The 22,954-nt window shown below is 42.7% G+C and overlaps 1 protein-coding gene across 1 annotated transcript in view; it reads left to right on the top strand.

Annotated features, from left to right (window-relative positions):
- The window catches only part of apc2 (APC regulator of WNT signaling pathway 2), a 165,365-nt gene that overhangs the window by 117,364 nt on the left and 25,047 nt on the right, over positions 1-22,954 (top strand). The window contains exons 7-9 of the mRNA XM_072243853.1: positions 14,430-14,510; positions 16,639-17,017; positions 22,586-22,681. Of these exons, the coding sequence (XP_072099954.1) occupies positions 14,430-14,510; positions 16,639-17,017; positions 22,586-22,681 (556 nt within the window). The remainder of the gene's footprint in view (positions 1-14,429; positions 14,511-16,638; positions 17,018-22,585; positions 22,682-22,954) is intronic.

Below are 22,954 nucleotides of genomic sequence, written 5' to 3'. Positions count from 1 at the left end.
CAAGGACCCATTTTGTTTTCAAAGTTCAAAGTAGATTTATTTTCAAAGTACATATATGTCACCATATACAACCCTGAGATACATTGCGTTGCAGGCATACTCAATGAATCCATAGAATAATAACCATAACAGAATTAATGAAAGGCTGCACCAGCTTGGACATTCAATCAGTGTGTAAAAGATAGAAAGCTGTACAAATACAAAAAGAAGTAAATGACAAATAAATAAGCAATAAATATAGAGAACATGAGATGAAGAGTCCTTGAAAATGATTCTATAGGTTGTGGGATCATTTCAATGACGGGGAAGTGAAGTTGAATGAAGTTATCCCCTTTGGTTCAAGAACCTTATGGTTGAGAGGTAGTAACTGTTCCTGTACTCGATGCATGAGTTCTGAGTGTCCTGTATCTTCTTCCTGATGGCAGCAACAAGGAGAGAGCACGTCCTGACGGGTGGGCAGGACATGTCGCTTTGTTACTTAGGAACAGACTTCATCATAATCTTGGTCCAAGTATGGACCAAAGAGCTTTTTTCCGGAAGTGATCTGAGACTGATTGTCCCTGACATCAATATGGCATAGACAAGCCCTGATAAAATTGGTCAATGGGATTTCGATGAGAAAATATTCCAATAACAGGACCAACAGACTTTACTTTTACTCCATCAGTAATCTTGCTTCCATCATAAAGATTCAATGTACATTTATTATCAATGTATACAGTCTACAACCCTGAGCTTCATCCTTCTGAAGGCAGCCATGAAACCAAGAAACACAATGGAACCTCTTCAAAGAATACATCAAACACCTTACACACAAAAAAAAGAACAAATCAAGCAAACAGCAAAGAGCGAGTGAGTAACACATAGAAGATTAAACATCAGACCTCAGAGTCCTCAAAATGGTTTGGGAGTGTTCAGTTTAGTTCAGTTCAGTTATGCGTTGCGTCGTTTATTAACTGCAGGCCACAGAACCAGTTAGTGCTGAAGCGCCCTGATCAAATCGCACAAAAGTTGCATGAAAGAGTAACCAGAAACATGAACCTCATTGTCCGCTAAAATGAGTCCGCAGCTTCGATCCGCGCCGATCGAACCTTTCAGTGTGAGGACGACTCCTGCACCCCCTTGTGGCAGCAGCAAGTGAGAGGTAGAGGGAGACCAGTCAAACACAGACAGATGGCGCTGAACACCCGCTCACCTTCTGCTCTCATCCCTGTCGATTTCAATCTTGCTTGATGCTTTAATCTTGAGGAGTAATGGACCTGATCTTGGGTTCACACTTTGCCTTTAGGCCACACACTCTGCTCTCAATCTCACTGAATTCCCCAGGAGATGGTTGTAGACTGTATACATTGGGAAAAGCACCAAATCATTCCATTGGCTTAAAAACACATAATCAAAGTATCAATTACGGGCTCCAATCACACACAGTTTAGTAGTAGAAGCATATTTAAAAGAAGAAGAAGGAAAACACAAACGCGAGAAAATCTGCAGATGCTGGAAATTCAAGCAATTCACACAAAATGCTGGTGGAACGCAGCAGGCCAGGCAGCATCTATAGGAAGAGGTACAGTCGACGTTTCGGGCCGAGACCCTTCGTCAGGACTGACTGAAAGAAGAGATAGTATGAGATTTGAAAGTGGGAGGGGGAGGGGGAGATCCAAAATGATAGGAGAAGACAGGAGGGGGAGGGAAGAAGCTAAGAGCTGGACAGTTGATTGGCAAAAGGGATGCAGAGTTGGAGAAGGGGGAGGATCATGGGACGGGTGGCCTAGGGAGAAAGAAAGGAGGTGGGGAGTCCAGAGGAAGATGGAGAGCAGGCATGGAGTGATTGTGAGAGGGACAGAGAGAGAAGAAAAAAAATGGGGGGAATAAAAATAAATAAGAGATGGGGTAAGAAGGGGAGGAGGGGCATTAACGGAAGTTAGAGAAATCAATGTTCATGCCATCAGGATGGAGGCTACCCAGACGGAACATAAGGTGTTGTTCCTCCAACCTGAGTGTGGCTTCATCTTTACAGTAGAGGAGGCCGTGGATAGACATGTCAGAATGGGAATGGGACGTGGAATTAAAATGTGTGGCCACTGGGAGATCCTGCTTTCTCTGGCGGACAGAGCGTAGGTGTTCAGGATCTCCCAGTGGCCACACATTTTAATTCCACGTCCCATTCCCATTCTGACATGTCTATCCACGGCCTCCTCTATTGTCAAGATGAAGCCACACTCAGGTTGGAGAAACAACACCTTATATTCCGTCTGGATAGCCTCCAACCTGATGGCATGAACATTGACTTCTCTAACTTCCCTTAATGCCCCTCCTCCCCTTCTTACCCCATCCCTTATTTATTTTTGTTTCCCCTTTTTTTTCTTCTCTCGCTGTCCCTCTCACAATCACTCCTTGCCTGCTCTCCATCTTCCTCTGGGCTCTCCTCCCCCTTTCTTTCTCCCTAGGCTTCCTGTCCCATGATCCTCCCCCTTCTCCAACTCTGTATCCCTTTTGCCAATCAACTTTCCAGCTCTTGGGTCCATCCCTCCCTTTCCTGTCTTCTCCTATCATTTCAGATCTCCCCCTCCCCCTCCCCCTCCCACTTCCAAATCTCTTACTACCTCTTCGTTCAGTTAGTCTTGATGAAGGGTCTTGGCCCAAAACGAAGACTGTACTTCTTCCTATAGATGCTGCCTGGCCTGCTGTGTCCCACCAGCATTTTGTGTGTGTTAGAAGAAAAACACACTTGTCCAGGCTATCTATCAATGAACAGTATAATTTGTAGCTTCACTTCTAAGTTATACACCATCCTGTTGTAGAAATACATCATTATTTCTACATCATCACCTCAAACTTCCCCTCCACCAGACAGGTGAACCGTTAAGAGAAGGACTGGAGTGGTTGAGAAGATGGTTCATCATCGTGCCTTGAGAACAATTGCAGATGGGGAATAAATAATGGCCTAAATCATTTCAGATCCTGAAATATTGAAAAAAGAGAAAGGGCAACAACTCACACAAAATGCTGGAGGAACTCAGCAAGTCAGTGGGGAATAAACAGTCACCATTTTGGGCTGAGCTGAAGAATCTCAGTCCAGAACGTTGACAATTTATTTCCCCTCCATAGATACTGAAGAGTTCCACCAGCATTTTGTTTACGTTGCTCTGGATTTCCAGCATTTGCATAAAAGAGAACAACTCTTCTGAATTCCCTGCTCAGTTCACTGCCGGTGGTCTTCCATTTTTTAATTAATTTATTTATTGAGATACATCTCAGAATAGGCCCTTCCAGCCCTTTGAGACACATTGCCCTACAATTCCCTAATTTAATCCTAGCCTGATCACAGGACAGTTTACAATGATAAATTAACCTACCAACCGGTACATCTTTGGACTGTAGGAGGAAACTGGAGCACCCGGAGGAAACCCACACAGTCACAGGGAGAACATACAAGCTCCTTGCAGGCAGCGGCAGCAATTGAACCTGAGTTGCCTGTACTGTAAAGTGTTGTGCTAACCATGCCACACTTTCGCCATGATTCCATCCTACAGCATCTTGAGTTTACTCCATCCTACTGGGAGATTAATGACCCCAATTATGATTCCCACTTGCAAATGGGAACGTCTACCTGTTCAAACCATTTGATAATCTGGAAGATTTGTATCAATGAAGAGATCCATTGCTGTCAGCATTTTAATGAACCTTGCTCACTCTCCATTCGGGTCCTGTGTATTCTTTTTGTAAAATAAAGATCAGGGCTTAGAAATTTTCTTTGTTGTGTTTGAACAGCACTGCAGACACTCTCACACAATCCACAAAAATCACATAAAGAGCATGCCTTGAATGGCAATGTTTACAGAGCAGATTTGTCAGGATTCCCAGGTTGATATTGTGATATCAACCTGGTGTTCTCTATTGATATGTTCCAAGTTCTCACAGTCATTGCAATGTAACTCAGCGGGTGTGGAGCACTGACAAAGGACCTTCGACCTGAAGTGTTAACCCTTTCTCTATGCACAGATGTTGCCTGATCTGCTGAGAATTTCAAGCATTTTCATTTCTTGTTACAGCAGGTATAGTTTTTTCTACTGCCACAATGAGGCCACACTCAAGTTAGAGGAGCAGCACCTCATATTCCCTCTGGGTAGCTTCCAACCTGACAGCATGAATATCGATTTCTCTAACTTCTAGTAATTTCTCCTCCCTCACCTTCTTCGTTTTGCCATTGCCCATTCTGGTTCATCTTCTCAACTGCCGATCACCCTCCCTCTGGTGCCCCTCCTTCTTCCCTTCCTTCTATCAGATTCTTTCTTCTTCAGCTCTACACCTCTTCTTCCCATCACCTCCCAACTTCTTACTTCATTTCTCCTTACCTATCAACCACCAGCTTGCACTCCCTCTCCTTCCCCTTAGCTTCTTATTATTCCGACCAAAACGTTTCCATAAAGGGCTTCCAGACCTTTCGGGCTGACCAGAAGTGCACTGAGAGCGGTAAGCGTAAAGGAGGGGGGCTTGCTGTGCTGGTTAACAACAGATGGTGCAATCCTGGTCATATTATGATCAAGGAACGTGTTTGTAGCCCGGATATTGAACTTTTTGCTGTTGGACTCCGGCCATATTATCTGCCAAGGGAAATCTCACAGGCAATTGTGGTTGTTGTGTACATCCCTCCCTCTCCCAACCCGACGTCGACGCTTAACATCATTTACACCATTGGGCACAGGAGTACATTCAGCCAGAGACTCATTCCAGCGGGATGCAGCACTGAGCGTCATGGGAAGTCATTCCTGCCTGTGGCCGTCAAACTTTGCAGCTCCTCCCTTGGAGGGTCGGACACCCTGGGCCAATGGGCTGGTCCTGGACTTATTTCCGTCTGGCATGGTTTACATATTATTATTTAATTGTTTGTGGTTTTGTATTGCTATGTTTGTACTCTGTTCTTGGTTGCTGCAACTGTAACGAAACCTAATTTCCCTCGGGATCAATAAAGTATGTCTATCTATCTGTCTATCTATCTATTTCTTCCCCTTCCTATCCAGTCCCGATGAAGGGTCTTGGCCCAACATGTCAACTGTTTATTTCCCTCAGTAGGCACTGCCTTACTTGCTGAATCCCCCCAGCACTTTGTACTGTGTGTGTTCTCAGAACTTCCAGCATCTACAGAATCTCTTGTGCTTGTGGTGCAGTGGATCTGTTTGTTTACCCCAATAAAGCTCCAGACAGAGTTCTATTCATATGCTCACTTGATTTTGTCAATATAGAAATGAATCCCAGAGCTTTGGTGTTTTTTGTTGCTTTGGAGGGTTCCTGAGCGGTTGCTTTGGTGAGCTGTTTTTGTCTTCCCAAAGTCCTCTGTTTCTGTGCCCCATTTCGTTACCTATTTTTCAAGGAACATTTAGTCTTGTAATTCTTCTTTCCAAATAAATTGCTAGAGTAGATTCATTCTATTAAGTCAATCTATTAACAATTCAGAATCATGCCATCTCATATAATGTTATATAATCCTCTGTGTAAGCTTAAAGAACTTATAAAAAGGAGCAGCACCTATGGAAAGGAATAAACAGTCAACGTTCTGGGCGGAGACCCTGCTTCAAGGCTGGGGTGGGGTGAAGAAGCCAGAATAAGAGGGTGACTGGAGGGGAAGGAGTACAAACTAGAAGATGGCAGAGTCTTGATGAACAGTTTCAGCCCAAAACGTTGGCTGTTTATTCCTTTCTATAGATGCTGCCTGACCTGCCGAGTTCCTCCAGTATTTTGTGTGCGTGACTCTGGATTTCCAGCATCTGCAGAATCTCTTGTGCCTATAAAAAGGATATTTCTTGTTTAAGAATATGAAAGATTTCATACTACTTGGTGATTAATACATATTGAGGACCCTATCAATAGATTCTGTCTGCCACTGGAGCAGAAAGTGACAGTCCCTTCTCTTGTGATAGCAAAAAAAGATTCATATTAACAAGTTAACAGTAATTAAACCACCATTAGTAACACTTGACTGTTCTGTGCACTGGATAAACTGTAATTAGGCAATTTATATCAATTTCTGTCCCATGCCAGGGATAGAAAGAAACAACCTCACAACACAGGCCAAAGGGGAAAAAAAACATCTTAAGGCCATTTTCATACCAGGCCATCAACCCAGGGGACAAGACTCATTAAGAAAAATAATGCCTTTGTATATAAACAGCCGGTTTTTTGAGTAAAATGGTTGCCATAAGCTGATTGATTTAAAATTAAATATAAATTTCTAGTTGTGCCTCTAAGTTTTTGTATCCTTGTTCTGACAGATTTAATATGATTTACTGGTGGTTCCTCTACAGTGAGATAAATGCATTTATTGTATTTGAAATCTGTCAGAAGAACATAAATTCAATTTTGCTTTGAAATAGGCGGAATAACATAATGTACTATTGGAAGGTAATCCTGTTTTGAAGGAGTGGTGTGGGAGAAGAAGAAAGATTCAAGATTCATAGATGTTGGCAAAGACAACAGGTTTTACAAAACAATAACCTTTTTTCCATAACATCTGAATTTACCGAATTATTAATGAAATACATAATAGGGAAAAGTGATATGGTAGACGTATTTCCCAAGACATTTAGTGGTATTAGGAAGTATAGCACATTATTTATCCAAATTATATTTAAAATATGCAGTGGTTCCTGCCATATCTCACATTACGTGGGAAAACTTCCATTCTTAGTAAACGTATGAGCAGAAATCCCTTCCCCAGTGTCTCATCAGACTCTCCCGTATTGCTGATTCTTAATCAGTAACTTCCCAAACAATATACCTAATTTTCCCATTGGCAATACAACAGATGCTGTGCAAGAAAAATTTATTGATTGCATAAATCAGAATCGGAATCAGGTTTATTATCACCTGCATGTGATGTGAAAATTGTTAACTTAGCAGCAGCAGTTCAATGCAATACATAATCCAGCAGAGAAAAAAGTAATAGTAATAAATACAATTAAAAAAAGTAAATCAATTATGGTATATGTATATTGAATAGATTTTAAGAAAGGTGCAAAAACAGAAATACTGTATGTTAAAAAATACAGTCCAAAGATTCAATGTCCATTTAGGAATCGGATGGCAGTGGGGAAGAAGCTGTTCCTGAATCGCTGAGTGTGTATCTTCAGGCTTCTGTACCTCCTACCTGGTGGTAACAGTGAGAAAAGGGCATGCCCTGTGTGCTGGAGGTCCTTAGTAATGGATGCTGCCTTTCTGAGACACCGCTCCCTAAAGATGTCCTGAGTACTTTGTAGGCTAGTACCCAAGATGGAGCTGACTAGATTTACAGCCTTCTGCAGCTTCTTTTGGTCCTGTCCCTCCATACCAGACAGTGATGCAACCTATTGGAATACTCCCTACAGTACAACTATAGAAATTTTTGAGTGTATCTGTTGACATGCGAAATTTCTTCAAACTCCTCATAAAGTATAGCAGCTGTCTTTCCTTTTTTATAACTGCACCAATATGTTGGGACCAGGTTAGATCCTCAGAGATCCTGACACCCAGGAGTTTGAAACTGCTTACTCTCTCCACTTCTGATCCCCCTTTGAGGATTGAATGTGTTCCTTCGTCTTACCCTTCCTGAAGTCCACAATCAGCTCTTTCGTCTTACTGACATTGAGTGCCAGGTTGTTGCTGTGGCACCATTCCACTAGTTGGCATATCTCACTCCTGTACGCCCTCTCGTCACCACCTGAGATTCTACCAACAATGGTTGTATCATTAGCAAATTTATAGATGGTATTTGAGCTATGCCTAGCCACACAGTCTTGTGTATATAGAGAGTAGATCAGTGGGCTAAGCACACACCCCTGAGGTGTGCCAGTGTTGATCATCAGCAAGGAGGATATGTTATCACCAATCTGCATAGATTGTAGCCTTCCAGTTAGGAAGTTGAGAATCCAATTGCAGAGGGAGGTACAGAGGCCCAGGTTCTACAACTTCTCAATCAGGATTGTGGGAATGATGGTATTAAATGCTGAGCTATAGTCAATGAACAGCATCCTGATGTAGGTGTTTGTGTTGTTTAGGTGGTCTAAAACTGTGTGACGAGCCATTGAGATTTCGTCTGCCATTGACCTATTGTGGTGATAGGCAAACTGCAATTGGTCCAGATCCTTGCTGAGGCAGGAGTTCAGTCTAGTCATGATCAACCTCTCAAAGCATTGTCAATGTGAGTGCTACTGGGCGATAGTCATTAAGGCAGCCCACATTATTCTTCTTAGGCACTGGTATAATCGTTGCCTTTTTGAATCAAGTGGGAACTTCTGCCCGTAGCAGCGAGAGGTTGAAAATGTCCTTGAGTACTCCGGCTAGTTGGCTGGCACGGGTTTTCAGAGCCTTACCAGGTACTCCATCGGGACCTTCTGCCTTGAGAGGGTTCACTGTCTTTAAAGACAGCCTAACATTGGCCTCTGAGACAGAGATCACGGGGTCATCAGGTGTAGCAGGGATCTTCACAGCTGTAGTTGTGTTCTCTCTTTCAAAGCGTGCATAGAAGGTGTTGAATTCATCTGGTAGTGAAGCATCGCTGCCATTCATGCAATTGGGTTTTGCTTTGTAGGCTTGTAGACCCTGCCAGAGTTGCTGTACATCCGATGTCGCTTCCAGCACTTAGTAAACTTATGTGTTTACTAAGTTATCTTCTGTAGTTCTAGTCTGCAAATTATCTGCAGCAAAAGGAAGTTTCCTCTCTACTGATATCTTGAATTACACACAGTGGCTTCTTTATTATGTACTTCCTGTACCTACCAAAGTGGTCACTGAGTGTATGTTCATGGTCTTCTGCTGTTGTAGCCCATCCACTTCAAAGTTCAATGTGTTGTGCATTCAGAGATGCTCTGCCACACACCACTGAGTTACTGACGCCTTCCTGTTAGCGTGAACCAGTATGGCCATTCTCCTCTGACCTCTCTCAAAAACAAGGTGTTTTTGCCCACAGAGCTGCCAGCTACTGGATTTTTTTTTGTTTTTCGCACCATCCTCTGTAAATTCTAGAGATTGTTGTGCATGAAAGTCCCAGGAGGTCAGCAGTTTCTGAGATATTCAAACCACCCTGTCTGGCACCAACAATCATTCCACAGTCAGAGTCACTTGGATCATATTTCTTCTGCCTTCTGATGTTTGGTCTGAACAGCAACTGAACCTCTTGATTTCATTTCACTGTACTGTGTGTTTCGATGTTTCAATATACATGTGACAACTAAAGCTATTCGTTATATTTATTCTTTTTTAATTGAGCCTTTAAATAACATGAGGCTTCTCGCAGGAATGAACGGCAACCTAACAGTCCTGAACAATATTCTGCATTTACATCATTGTATTGTATTTGTTTGGATTGCTTGCTTCAAGCTTTACATTGAGTCTTTTCAAAACTAAAGGCTCTGCAGACAACTAGGAGTACATGCATCAGAACATTAAGCCTGTGCAGATTAAGTATCCCGGCAACAGGAAACTCCAGCTTCATCTCCCATAGCTTTATTTTATTTGGATCCCGAGTGGAGCCTTTTTTATTAGTAAACTGAACTAGGTAGTCTTCCCCTAAATGAAGGATGTTTTTGAAAACCATCAAAAGGCTGTGTTAAGCACATTAAAGCTTAGAAAAGGATACAGTAAATCAAAGGACATTGTAGGAACGTATGTGTATGGATTACAACTAGAAATGGTTCCTACAGCCCTCTGATGGTTGTCCATCATGTCCGACAATGACAGGAAACCTGTGCAGGAGAGTTTTACAGTGGAAAAGCTGTTGCAGTGGGGCAGTTTCACTCTCCTGACTTCAGAAGTCTGGGTCCAGTGGTACAAACAGGCGTCACAAACTAAGGTCGTCCTTGGTTGAAACAGATGACCATGATGTCGTCTATGCCTTATCATGCCCTTCGCTCTCCACAGAACCTCGTGGTACTGCCTTCCTAGATGTTGGATCTCACTGTAGATCTCACCTGCCCAGTCCGCTGGAGCCGACTTTGCAGGCTGGGACGGGCACGTCCCTATCTCGCCGGGGTATGAGGCCACTGGCTACCCTCACCTGGTATAGCTCACCTGTCGAAGCAGTGTACAGGGCAGTGGCCAGTGTTGCATGCAAACAGTTACCTGGAGCCATAGGTGAGAGCTGTGTGTCCAGTGGGGACCAAAGGTGAGTGAGCTGCCTTGGAATGGACAAGACAAGCCCCTTCACCCAAGGTGCTACCCCTCCCTGGACACCCCATACATCCCAGCCCTCCAATCAATCAATAAATGGAAAGTTTCATTTGACATTAAAGAAACAAGCACAATAATTAATGTTCAATACTCTTATCAATGGTTGTCTTTAGGTGTGCAACCTGGAGTATCGCATACAGTTCTGGTCGCCCCAAAACAGGAAGGCTGTTGAGGCTTTGGAGAGTGTTCAGAAGAGGTTTATCAAGATGCTGCCTGGGTTAGAGGGCATGTGCTATCACGAGAGGCTGGACAAACTTGAGTTATTTTCTCTGGAGCGGCAGAGGCCAAGGGGAGATCGAATAGAGGTTTATAAGATCATGAGAGGCATAGATAAAGTAGACAGGCAGTATCTCTTTCTCAGGGTAGGAATGTCTAATATCAGAGGGCATGCATTGAAGGTGAGGGGCGGTGGGGGGGGGTGTAGGTTCAAAGGGGATGTGAGAGATAAGTTTTTTACTCAGAGAGTGGTGGATGCCTGGAATGTGCTGCCTGGTATGGATGTTTAGATAGGCACATGAATATGAGGAAGATAGAGGGATATGGACATTGTGTAGGTAAGAGGGATGAGTTTCTGGGGTGCTTTTGATTTACTTTTTAGCTGGTTTGGCACAACATTGTGGGCCAAAGGGCCTGTTCCTGTTCTATGTTTTATAGCTTCAAAAGACTCACCAGGCCATCATTACCCTCTTCTTGGATGCCGTGGAGTGGCATGGTGGCATAGTGCTGAGTGTCACACTCTACAGTGCCAATGATCAGAAGATCAGTGTTCAATTGCTGCCACTGTCTGTAAGAAGATTGTAAGTTCTCCCTATGACCACATGGGTTTCCTCTGGGTGCTCTTGTTTTCTCTCGCATTCCAAAAGACGAACAGTTAAGGGTTAGTAAGTTGTAGGCATGCTATGTTGGTGCCGGAAGTGGGTCCCCATCACATCTAAAGGTTCAAAGGTTCAAAGACTGTGTTGTCCTTTGACACAAATGATGCGTTTCACTGTATGTTTTAATGTGATAAATAAAGCTAATCTTTACCCTTCCCTCCTGTAAAATATCATTCTTCTTCTTCCATTTAGCACTAACCATGATGTGATCTGTAAACTGCCTTAAATTTGTGTTCTGGTTGGATTCAAATCCCAACACTTGACAAGTTACCCATTTTTAAAAATTATATTTTCGGTGATTACCTATATAATAGAACAATAGCAGTTCCCTTCCCGAACGGTTTTGAACTCTTTTGCATCACCGGACTTGTTTATATGAATCGTGTAAGAGATTGTGGAGTATTGCCGGTATGAAAGTGAAGAGGATGTTCCCTCTTGTGGGAGAATCTAGCATGAGGGACCACTGTCCAAGCTAAGTGCTTGACCATTTACGATGGAAATGGAGTGATCGTGCTTTCTCTCAGAGGGTGTAAGTCTTCTTCAAAGGACAGTGGAAGGAGGATCTTTAAATACGAGGCATTCTGCAGATGCTAGAAGTCCAAAGCAAAACACAAAATACTGGAGGAACTTGGCAGGTCAGGCAGCGTCTATGGAAATGAATAAATTGTCAACACTTCAGGCCCAGACCCTTCATCAGGACTGGGTAGGGAGGGGGAAGATGCCGGAATAAAAAGGTAGGGGAGCGGAAGAAGGATAGCTCGAAGGTGATAGGTAAAGTCAGGTGAATAGGAAAGGTAAAGAGCTGGAGAGGAAGGAATCTGAAAGGAGAGGAGAGTAGACCTTAGGAGAAAGGGAAGGAAGAAGGGACTCAGGGGGAGGTGATAGGCAGGTGAAAAGAGGTAAGAGGCCAGAGTGGGGAATAGAAGAAGAGGGGAAGGAATAATTTTTTTTACTGGAAGGACAAATCAATATTCATGCCATCAAGTTGAAGGCTACCCAGACAGAATATAAGGAGTTTCCCCTCCACCTTGAGGGTGGCCTCATTGTGGTACAAGAGCAGGCCATGGACCGACATGTTGGAGCAGGAATGGGAATTGGAATTAAAATGTTTGGCCACTGAGAAGTTCCACTTTTGGTGGATGGAGTGGAGTGTGATGTATCTCTAAAAATAGTGAATAGGCATCTTTACCATTGAAACATTTTTATTAATAATGAAGCCAATTGTCTTGGAATTTTACTTGTCACAAGTATATTGGGGAGGCACAGTAGCATAGTGGATAGCACAACGCTTTACAGTATGGTGACCCGGGTTCAATTCTCACTGATGCGTGTAAAGAGTTTGCATGTTCTCCCTGTGTCTACGTGGGTTTCCTCCAGGTGCTCCAGTTTCCTCCCACAGTCTAAAAAGTGCCAGTTGGTAGGTTAAAATTGGTCATTCTAAATTGTACTGTGATTAGGCTAGGATTAAACTGGAGCTTGGCTCAAAGGCCAGAAGGGCCTATTCCATGCTGTGTCTCAATTAATAAATATGATAATACATATTTATTACTTTTTTCATCTTTCAAATGTCTTAGTCTGCTAATTTAGCAATGGTATTAACTCTTTCTGTATCATAAGTTCAGTAGAAGAATCATGGAAACTAGGAAGCTGTTTTAAAAGCTGCTATTTTGCTGGAGATATGCTTTAAATCCAGGGAGACTCAAGTAGTAATTTATTCCCCATGTATCCCAACAATTTGATTGGCAGTGTCTCTTGCATTGTGTCAATACGCACTGCTGATAAGACAAATCTTTATTTAGTGGTTGTTTGGCCTGACATAGCACACTAAAGACCTATTTCAAACTTTAGGGCTGATTGTTTTGCCTTTTCAATTTTATGATATTGTCATTGTTTCAGCTGTAATGGAAACATAAAATATCCAGCAAGTCAGTCAGCATATGTGGAAAGAAGACAGGAATCAATGCTTCAGGGCCTTTATTAGAACAGGGAAAGAGAGATTAAAAGATACAACTATGCAGCGAAAGTGGCAGGAGTAACGGACAGGGCAAAGGAACATCGGTGACGGGGTGAGACCAAGTCAAATGTCCCATTGTTTTGCAGGTTAACTGACAACATCTAAAGAAACCTTTATTTAATGCTTGTGGGTTATTCCATTTCATTCTTTTACACATTAGTTATTGTCTCACAGCAGTCTGCATGTAATGGGGGGCATTAATATCAACCAATTTGTGGTCAGAACAAAAGAACATTATGTAATGTCTGCTGCAATCTAATGTGATTAAGGGATAGCTGGCATGCACAGTAATCCAACCTGCTCGAGAGATGTTTCTATTTAAAGAAACTCTCTATTGTGAGTATAAATTAAGACACTGAGAGAAAGCAGGAAATGTAATTTGGACTCAATCCTTTGATGTAGAAGTAGAAGTACACCAATTCAGAATCAGAATCAGGTTTAATTTCATATGTTGTGAAATTTGTTGAGTTTGTGGCACCAGTACAATACAATACATAATAACAGAGAAAAAACTTTGAATTACACACAACACACACATACACACACACACATATATATATATATATATATATATATATATATATATATATAAAATAGTTAAATTAAATAAGAAGTGCAAAAATAAAAAAGGTAGTGAGGTAGTGTTCATGGGTTCGATGTCCATTCAGAAATCTGATGGCAGAGAGGAAAAAGCTGTTTCTAAATTGTTGAGTGTCTGCCTTCAGGATCCTGTACCTCCCTCCTGATGACAGCAATGAGAACAGGACATGTCCTGGGTGATGGGGGTCCTTAATGATGGATGGTGCCTTTTTGAGGCATCACTCTTTGAAGATGTCCTGGATACTATGCAGGCCAGTGCCCATGATAGAGCTGACTAAGTTTACAATCCTCTTCAGCTTACTTCGATCCTGTGCAGTAGTCATCCTCCACCATCCCCCCATAATAGGCGGTGATGCAGCAAGTTAGAATGGTCTCCATGGTACAAATGTAGAAACTTAGAAGTGTTTTAGTTGACATACCAAATCTCCTCAAACTCCTAATGGAATATAGCCATTGTCTTGCCTTCTTTATAGCTGCATCAATAAATTGTGGCCAGGTTTGGTCCTCAGATATATTGACACCCAGGAACTTGAAATTGCTCACTCTTTCCACTTCAGATCCCTTTCTGAGGATTGTTGTGTGTTCCGGTATCTTACCCTTCCTGAAGTCCACCATCAGTTCTTCGGCCTTGCTGATGCTGAGTGCAAGGTTGTGGCTGCGATTAGTCTTGGGGTATCTGAATAAAGAATGTTTCCATCATATTAATTTCTAAAATGTACAATCATTTACTCTATGTTCAGGGACGTGGAAAATCAAATGATCAGGACGCGGAAAGCACAATGAATAATTTACCTCAAGGACTAAACAACTTGGGCAGTAAGGTAAGGACTTGGAATAACTTCAGAAAATTACAAAGTTATCAGATTTTCATCCACAAACAGTGGGCCCATATACACAGCCATTAATGTTATATACTTCTACATGAGCACTGTAAAAATATCTACAAAAAAATGGTTAACTGGAAAACAATTGGCTTGGAGCTCCATCTTATCCATAAGATCATTGCTTGTCAGCCCTGCTCCCTAATCTAGTTCGCTCTTTAAAAAGGTGCATTAAATTAAAGTCAGTGTGTGATGACCTGCATATACAATCTGCAGAGGTTGTAGGTGGGAAGTTCAGTATTGAACAGACTTAAACAAGGTAGTGCTCTCATTGGGGTATGCAACTGCTTTCATGTACATTGAGGACCAGAATTACAATAGGTTTCCTGTGGAAAGACACCACGGACAATGGGAATGATAGTGGTCTGAGTTGGGTGTTAGGATTCAGTGATGATGTTGTGTTTGTTGGCCATGGTTGGGGCTGCCAGGGATGGAGGTCAGTGATTGTCGTCAGTGGCCAACTGGTGTTGGATGGGTATAATTTTCTATAAGACCGTAAGACCATAAGATACACAAGCAGAATTAGGCCATTCAGCCCATCAGGCCTGTTCCACCATTCCATTCATGGCTTATTTATTATCCCTCTCAATCCCATTCTCTTGCTTTCTCCCTGTAACCTTTGACACCCTGATTAATCAAGAGCCTGTCGACCTCCACCTTAAATACTGCACCCAATGACATGGCCCACATAGCAGCCTTTGTGATGTATCTTTTCTCTTCCTTCTGAAATGCTCCCAGAAAGTTCATCCATTCCTGCTCTGTCATCAGCCCTGCTACTGTTCCCTTCCAATCAACCTTGCCCAGCTCCTCTTTCATGCCTTTGTAATTTCCTTTACTCCTCTTTAATACTCATACATCCGATTTTAGCTTCTCCCTCTTAAATGACAGGGTGAATTCTATCATATTATGATCACTGCCTCCGAAGGATTCCTTTACCCTAATTAAATCTAAACTTAACACCCAATCCAGAATTGTCATTCCTTTGGTGGGTTCCACCACAGGCTGCTCTAAAAAGCCATCTCGTAGGCATTCTACAAATTCTCTTTCTTGGGATTCAGTACCAACCTGATTTTCTTAATCTATTTGCATTTTGAAATCCTGCATGACTATCACAACATTGCCCTTTTTACATGCCTTTTCTAGCTCCTGATGTAATTTGTAGCCCCCATCCTGGCTACTGTTTGAAGGCTTGTTTATAATTCCCATCAGGGTTTTTTTTTAATGTTGTATTTTCTTAATGCGACACAAAAGGATTCTACGTCTTCTGATTCTATGTCATCTCTTTCTAAGGATATCTGAAGGCAAGGTCATGGCAGAAGACTGGTGATCAGGGCTGGTGGTTGGGTAGATAGATCTCAGTGATTATTGTGGTAATGGAAGTGGGTTGAAAGAAGACTTGGGTAAATATATCATTTCATGGGTACTACCTCATTTGGGATCCCAGAATCAGCCTGAGGCATACTCAGATGGACTTCTTTGAACAGTACAGACGTAGTCTTCACAAGCCTTTTGGAAAACCTAATTTTGCACGTGGCCTTCTCATTCACCATTGAAAATCCCAGAAGTAACTTGAATGGCTTGCATCTATTCTACATACTACCCAAAAGTTCTCAAGGATTATGAATGGTCATAGGGCAAAGACCTGACAATATTTCAACTGTAGGTCTTCAAAGGAAAGGAAGGAGAGAGTAAAAGCCTTGGGGGAGGGGGTAGCACAGGAAGGGAAAGACAGGGCAATGGAGGGAGAGTAAAGATGAGGGGTGGGGGGGCGGGGGGAGAAGAGAACCCAAGCCCAGAATCTTGTGAAAAAAAAAGATCTATCGCTGAATTCTAAGTTTTGACTTTTGTCACATTTCTGTTTGTGGGAGCTCTCTGTGCATAAAATAGCTGTTGCAGATCCTGCAATGTAGCATTTCAGAAATACTTCAGTGATTATATAGCGGTTTGTTTTGTGCTGAAAATAATCTGAAGCATGCTACAGAATGCCCCAGGAGTTGCTATATGTTCCATAAAATCAAAGCCGTGCTGGTGCAAAGTCATTGAAGGGTTGCTGCATCTCTCTTTGCAGGTGGAGATGGTGTTCTGGCTCCTCTCCATGCTGGCGACCCGCGACAAGGATGACATGTCCAGGACCTTGCTCGCCATGTCCAGCTCCCAGGACAGCTGTGTCGCCATGCGCAAGTCCGGCTGCCTCCCCCTGCTCATCCAGCTCCTGCACGACAGCGAGCGAGACACGGGGCCGGCCCGGAATTCCAGCAGCAACAAGGAGGCTCGAGCCCGGGCCAGCGCTGCGCTCCATAACATCGTGTACTCCCAACCCGACGAGGGGCAGGCCAAGAGAGAAATGCGGGTTCTACACGTGCTGGAGCAGGTGCGCTTGTACTGCGAAACGTGCTGGGAATGGCTGGACTCCAACAGACCAGGCAACGGCTCGGAATCTGACAACTGTAAGTACATAAACTAACCGTCTCATTTAACGATTACAAACAAAAGGGCATTGCCTTCAAATCAAGCTTGGCCTTCTTATTCCCTCTGAATACCTCTAACCTCAAGGCATGTACATCAGCTTCTCTATCTTCCATTAATTTCTATCCCCTCCCTCTTCTCTCATTTTCCATCTCCATTCTGGCTCCCCTCATAATCTTTCTCTTCTTTCTCTTCTCTTCATCTGCCCATCTCTTCCCTCCATTTTTCCCATGATCCACTCTCATATCCTATCAGATTCCTTCTTCTTCAGTCTTTTACCTTTTCCACCTATCTCCTCCCAGCTTCTCTCCTCATCCCCCCTTCCCCATCCACCCACCTTCCCCTTCACTTGGGTTCACCTAACACTTGTCAGCTTGTACTCCTTCCCCTTTCTCCACCCTCTTACTCTGGCTTCTTCCCCTTCCCTTCCAGTCCTGACGAAGGGTCTCGGCCATAAATGTTGACTCTTGATTTCCTTCCATTGATGATGCTTGACCTGCTGAATTCCTCCAGCATTCTGTGTGTGTTGCCCTATCTGAGGTGATGCCTAGAAGCAACTACCATGTGACATAAAAGGAAAAAGCTTGAAACCCCTTGAGCCTGTTCTGCTGATCAATAAGATCAATTTGCTGACTGCTACTTTCATTTTCTGTCCTAGTTCTATCTCTGTGAAGACTAGTAATCAGCACAGTGGAACTTTAGAATTCTACTTGCCCCACGACAAAGTTGTTGAGGTGAAGATGCAATACTGAGAGAGATAAGATTAAGCAAACCTGATGGGCTGAATGGCCTCATCTGTTGCAGTCTCCCTAACCTTGATTGCCCTCACCTGGTTTATTCACATTCCACATCTGATTATTAAACTCACAAAGTTTTCACTAAAACAGTGTAACTGCCTAACTAATTCATATCAGTCCTTCATTTGATTGATCCTGAGGATTCCACTGTATATAATGCATCTATTTATTTAGACACAGCAAACTGAATAGTGGAAAATCATTTAAAGTAATTCACTAGAGTAAATCATTTTGGTATTCACTAAGGAGAAGGATATTGAATTGTGTAAGGTAAGGGAAACAGGTAGGGAAGTTATGGAAACTATGATGATTAAAGAAGAGGAAGTACTAGTGCTTTTAAGGAATATAAAAGTAGATATGTCTCCAGGTCCTGACAGGATATTCCCTAAGACCTTGAAGGAAGCTAATATGGAAATAGAAGGTGCTCTGACAGAAATATTTCAAATGTCATTAGAAATGGGGATGGTGTCGGAGGATTGGCGTAGTGCTCATGTTGTTCCATTGTTTAAAAAGGGTTCTAGGAGTAAATCTAGCAATTATTAGCCTGTGAGTTTGACGTCAGTGGTGGGTAAATTGATGGAAAGTATTCTTAGAGATGGTATATATAATTATCTGGACAGACAGGGTCTGATTAGGAACAGTCAATATGGATTTGTGCGTGGAAGGTTATGTTTGACAAATCTTATTGAATCTTTTGAGGAGGGTAAAGTGGTGGATGTTGTCTGTATGGACTTCAGCAAGGCCTTTGACAAGGTTCCACACAGAAGGTTAGTTAGGAAGGTTCAATCATTAGCCATTAATATTGAAATAGTAAAATGGATTCAGCAGTGGCTGGGTGGGAGACACCAGAGAGTAGTGGTGGATAACTGTTTGTCAGATTGGAGGCCGGTGACTAGTGGTGTTCCTCAGGGATCTGTGCTGGGTCCAACGTTGTTTGTCATATACATTAATGAACTGGCTGAAGGGGTGGTAAATTGGATTAGTAAGTATGCAGATGATACTAAGATAGGTGGAATTGTGAATAATGAAGTAGGTTTTCAAAGCTTGCAGAGAGATTTAGGCCAGTTAGAAGAGTGGGCTGAAAGATGGCAGATGGAGTTTAATGCTGATAAATGTGAGGTGCTACATTTTGGTAGAACTAATCAAAATAGGACATACATGGTAAATGGTAGGGCATTGAAGAATGCAGTAGAACAGAGGGATCTAGGAATAATGGTGCATAGTTCCCTGAAGGTGGAATCTCATGTGGATAGGGTGGTGAAGAAAGCTTTTGGTATGCTGGCCTTTATTAATCAGAGCACTGAGTATAGGAGTTGGGATGTAATGTTGAAATTGTACAAGGCATTGGTAAAGCCAAATTTGAAGTTTTGTGTACAGTTCTGGTCACCGAATTATAGGAAAGATGTCAACAAAATAGAGAGAGTACAGAGAAGATTTACTAGAATGTTACCTGGGTTTCATCTCCTAAGTTACAGAGAAAGGTTGAACAAGTTGGGTCTTTATTCTTTGGAGCGTAGAAGGTTGAGGGGGAACTTGATAGAATTATTTAAAATTATGAGGGGGATAGATAGAGTTGACGTGGATAGGCTTTTTCCATTGAGAGTAGGAGAGATTCAACCAAGAGGACATGAGTTGAGAGTTAAAGGGCAAAAGTTTAGGGGTAACATGAGGGGGAACTTCTTTACTCAGAGAGTGGTAGTTGTGTGGAACGAGCTTCCAGCAGAAGTGGTTGAGGCAGGTTCGATGTGTCATTTAAAGTTAAATTGGATAGCTATATGGACAGGAAAGGAATGGAGGGTTATGGGCTGAGTGCAGGTCTGTGGGACTTGGTGAGAGTAAGCATTTGGCACGGACTAGAAGGGCCGAGATGGCCTGTTTCTGTGCTGTAATTGTTATATGGTTATATGGTAAGGGTAGCTTTCAAATTGGTGGTTCAATACAGTGGATGTGGAGAGAACGTATTTGGAGAGTCTAGGACCAGGGGGCACAGCCTCAGAATGGAGGGACATCACTTTAGAACAGTGATGAGGAGGAATTTATTTAGCTAGAGAATTTGTGGTCACAGGTGGCTATGGAGGCCAGGTCATTGGGTGTAATTAAGGCAGAGGTTGATAGGTTCTTGATTAGTCAGGGCATGAAAGGTTACGGGGAGAAGGCCGGAGAATGGGGTTGAGAGGGAAATAGATCAACCATGATGAAATGGCAGGGCAGACTCGATGGACCAAATGGCCTAATTCTACTCCTACGTCTTGTGGTCTTATGGATTATAAATGGTTACAGAACTAGCTGGCCCATCAATGTTCCACTACATTCTTTTGACTTTTCTCTCTCGCTCCCATACTAAGCTTCCTGTCCTTTGCTGTCTATACTGTTCATTCCAATAAACATAAACTTCAAGAACTGCATCTTACCTTTTAACCACGCAATGGATAACCTTCATGATTTAACTGAAATTTAAACAAATTTGATAATGGTTCTGCTTTTGGCATTTACACTCCACCCCAACAAATACTCAACAGGCCGAGCAGCAACAGGGCAGAAAGTGAAAGAGTTAATGTTTCAGGTCAGTGACGTTTCATTAACAGTGCGTCTTGGTACATACATAGGAGCACCTTATACATTCCATAAATGTGTCTCTGATAGTTTAGAAAGTGAGTAAGAAAGTAAGTTAAGAAATTGGAACTGGAGCAGGCCATTCATCTCTTTGAGTTGCTTTGATCATGGCTCAAGCTTCACTTTAGACCTTTTTTCTGAAGGAACTCCTTACCTATTTCTTTAATGTCTAAAACTCCATCAATCTCTGTCTTGACTATACTCAGCTCGATATCCTAACGTTAAGGTTGTTGGCCGGCTGGTGGTGCAGTGGCATCAGCGCCGGACTCCGGAGCGAAGGCTCCCGAGTTCGAATCCAAGTCAGGCCACCCCCTGAGCACGCTTTCCATCCGTGCCGGGTTGAGCGTCGAGCTAGCCACTCGGCCTTGTAAAAAAAAAAGGGTCGAGTCAGGAACGTTTATACCGTGACCCGGTTAATCCGAAAGGAGACCAATCCTGACACCACGTGCCAGACAAGAATGGCTGACTGTCTGGTGCGACACAATAAAAAAAAGCTGGGATTGCTAATAGGGACAAGCTCCCACTACCTAGTAAGCGTTCCCAATGGCATGCACCTCAAATAGTCTCTGACAACTGAGTCCAGCTCCTGGTCTTCACATCTGGCTTAGCTTCTAAGCCTGGTGAACTGGTTTTAAAGCACCAATAACCTGACATTGCCCCTTCTCTACTGATAGGAGAAGGGTCAACATTGGGTTACTGGCACTTTAAAACCAGTCACTTTGGGCAGATATGGTTCATCAGCCGTGGCTGGCAGCTCATCTAGGGGAAGGAAATCTCTGGGGAAGGCTTCAGCAGTAAAGCCTGAGTGAGAAATCCAGAACTGGAGTCCCCAAGACCATCCTATGTTGAGTTCAAAGCTGACTGGCAACCCCCTGCGCCGTCCCTGCCGTTCCTTTGGGTTAATCAGATGTATGGAGACGGGAAGCTTGTTACATGGTTACAGCTTGTTATCCATATTGTACAGCCCAGGATTGCATATTTAGGCAACAACATCCATGGTCAATCCTGGCCAATGGAGGCCTCATCGAAATCCCAGGGGAAACATCAATTAGGCATCAGTCCTGTCAAGCTTTTTGGAATTTTGCGCATCCCAGTGAGATCACCACCCATTCTCCCAAGTACAGGCCAATAGGATTGCTTTGTGTCACATTAGAATCAGAATCAGGTTTAATATCACTGACATATATCGCGAAATTTGATGGCTTCATGGCAGCAGTCCAATGCGATACATAATAATAGAGAAAAAATGGTGAATTATAGTAAGGATATATATGGGTGTTCATGGGTTCAATGTCCATTCAGAGATCGGATGGCAGAGGGGAAGAAGCTGTTCCTGAACATCATGTGACTTAAGCTAGCGCAAACAGCTTCTGTGGCTTTATTTTGTGTTAAGTCATGGGAATCATGGTATCTCTTGTGACCAGCAAAGTGTTTTGCAGGCAATGACAGAGACACAAGAGATCCTGTAGATGCTGGAAATCTTGACAGCACACACAAAATGCTGAGGGAGCTCAGCAGGTCAGGCAAAATCTATGGCGGGGAGGGGGAAATAAATAGTCGACGTCTCAGCCTGAAATGTCGACTGGTCATTTCCCTCCATAGACGCTGCCAACCTGCTGAGATCCTCCAGGATTTTGTGCGTGTTGCTTGGATTTTCAGGCAGTGATGTCATTTACCCCGTGTAACACTCGATATGGAATGCCGTGAGTGACTTGGACCTCATTGGACCATATTGCTGTGGGAACATCCATTACTGGACAGTGACACTACCTTGCTATTTTTTTTTGCTCTTTTTTGGCACTACTTACTTAATATAATTTATATATTTTTTATTGTAATTTCTAGTTTTTAAAAATATATATTATGTATTGCAATATACTGCTGCCACAAAACAACAAATTTCATGACATGTCAGTGATATTAAACTTGATTCTGATTCTGATTTTGATTCCAGCATCTGCAGAATCTCTTGTGTTTACCACTGTATTTCATTTATTACCTACAGTATTTATTGAACCACCAAGCTGAAAAATATCTTTAACACCAGAAGGTGTTAATTTCTTTAGAATATGACATATAACTGCAACAAATGCTGTGGAATATTGCATTTAAATGGTCTTAACTTTTTTTCCTTTGTAGTGCCATTGCCCATAGAACCTCAGATCTGCCAGGCAATGTGTGCAATAATGAAGCTGTCCTTCGACGAAGAGTACCGACGGGCTATGAATGAGCTTGGCAAGTTGCATTGTTTTTTCAATTCTTTCATTGTCGTTCTTTCTGTGTCCCTAATAAGGTGAGGAGGTGATTTTATAGAACATCTGAAAGAGCTCCCTCGTTGGAATTGAAAGTCAAGAGCCCAATACAAACAAATTACTCAGAAACCAATCATTGATGAAGCACAGATGGAATACAATGTAGGGAAGTATATGGGTCCTTTGTAGAAGGAAGAAAGGTATAGATTATTTTCTAAACAGGCAGCAAATGCAGAAATCGTAGGTGCAAATGGAT

This window comes from Mobula birostris, chromosome 26 (genome assembly GCF_030028105.1).
Source record: "Mobula birostris isolate sMobBir1 chromosome 26, sMobBir1.hap1, whole genome shotgun sequence".
NCBI classification, from domain to species: domain Eukaryota; kingdom Metazoa; phylum Chordata; class Chondrichthyes; order Myliobatiformes; family Myliobatidae; genus Mobula; species Mobula birostris.
The sequence above is the reverse complement of the archived record's forward strand: the minus strand, read 5'-3'. Positions and strand labels throughout refer to the sequence as shown.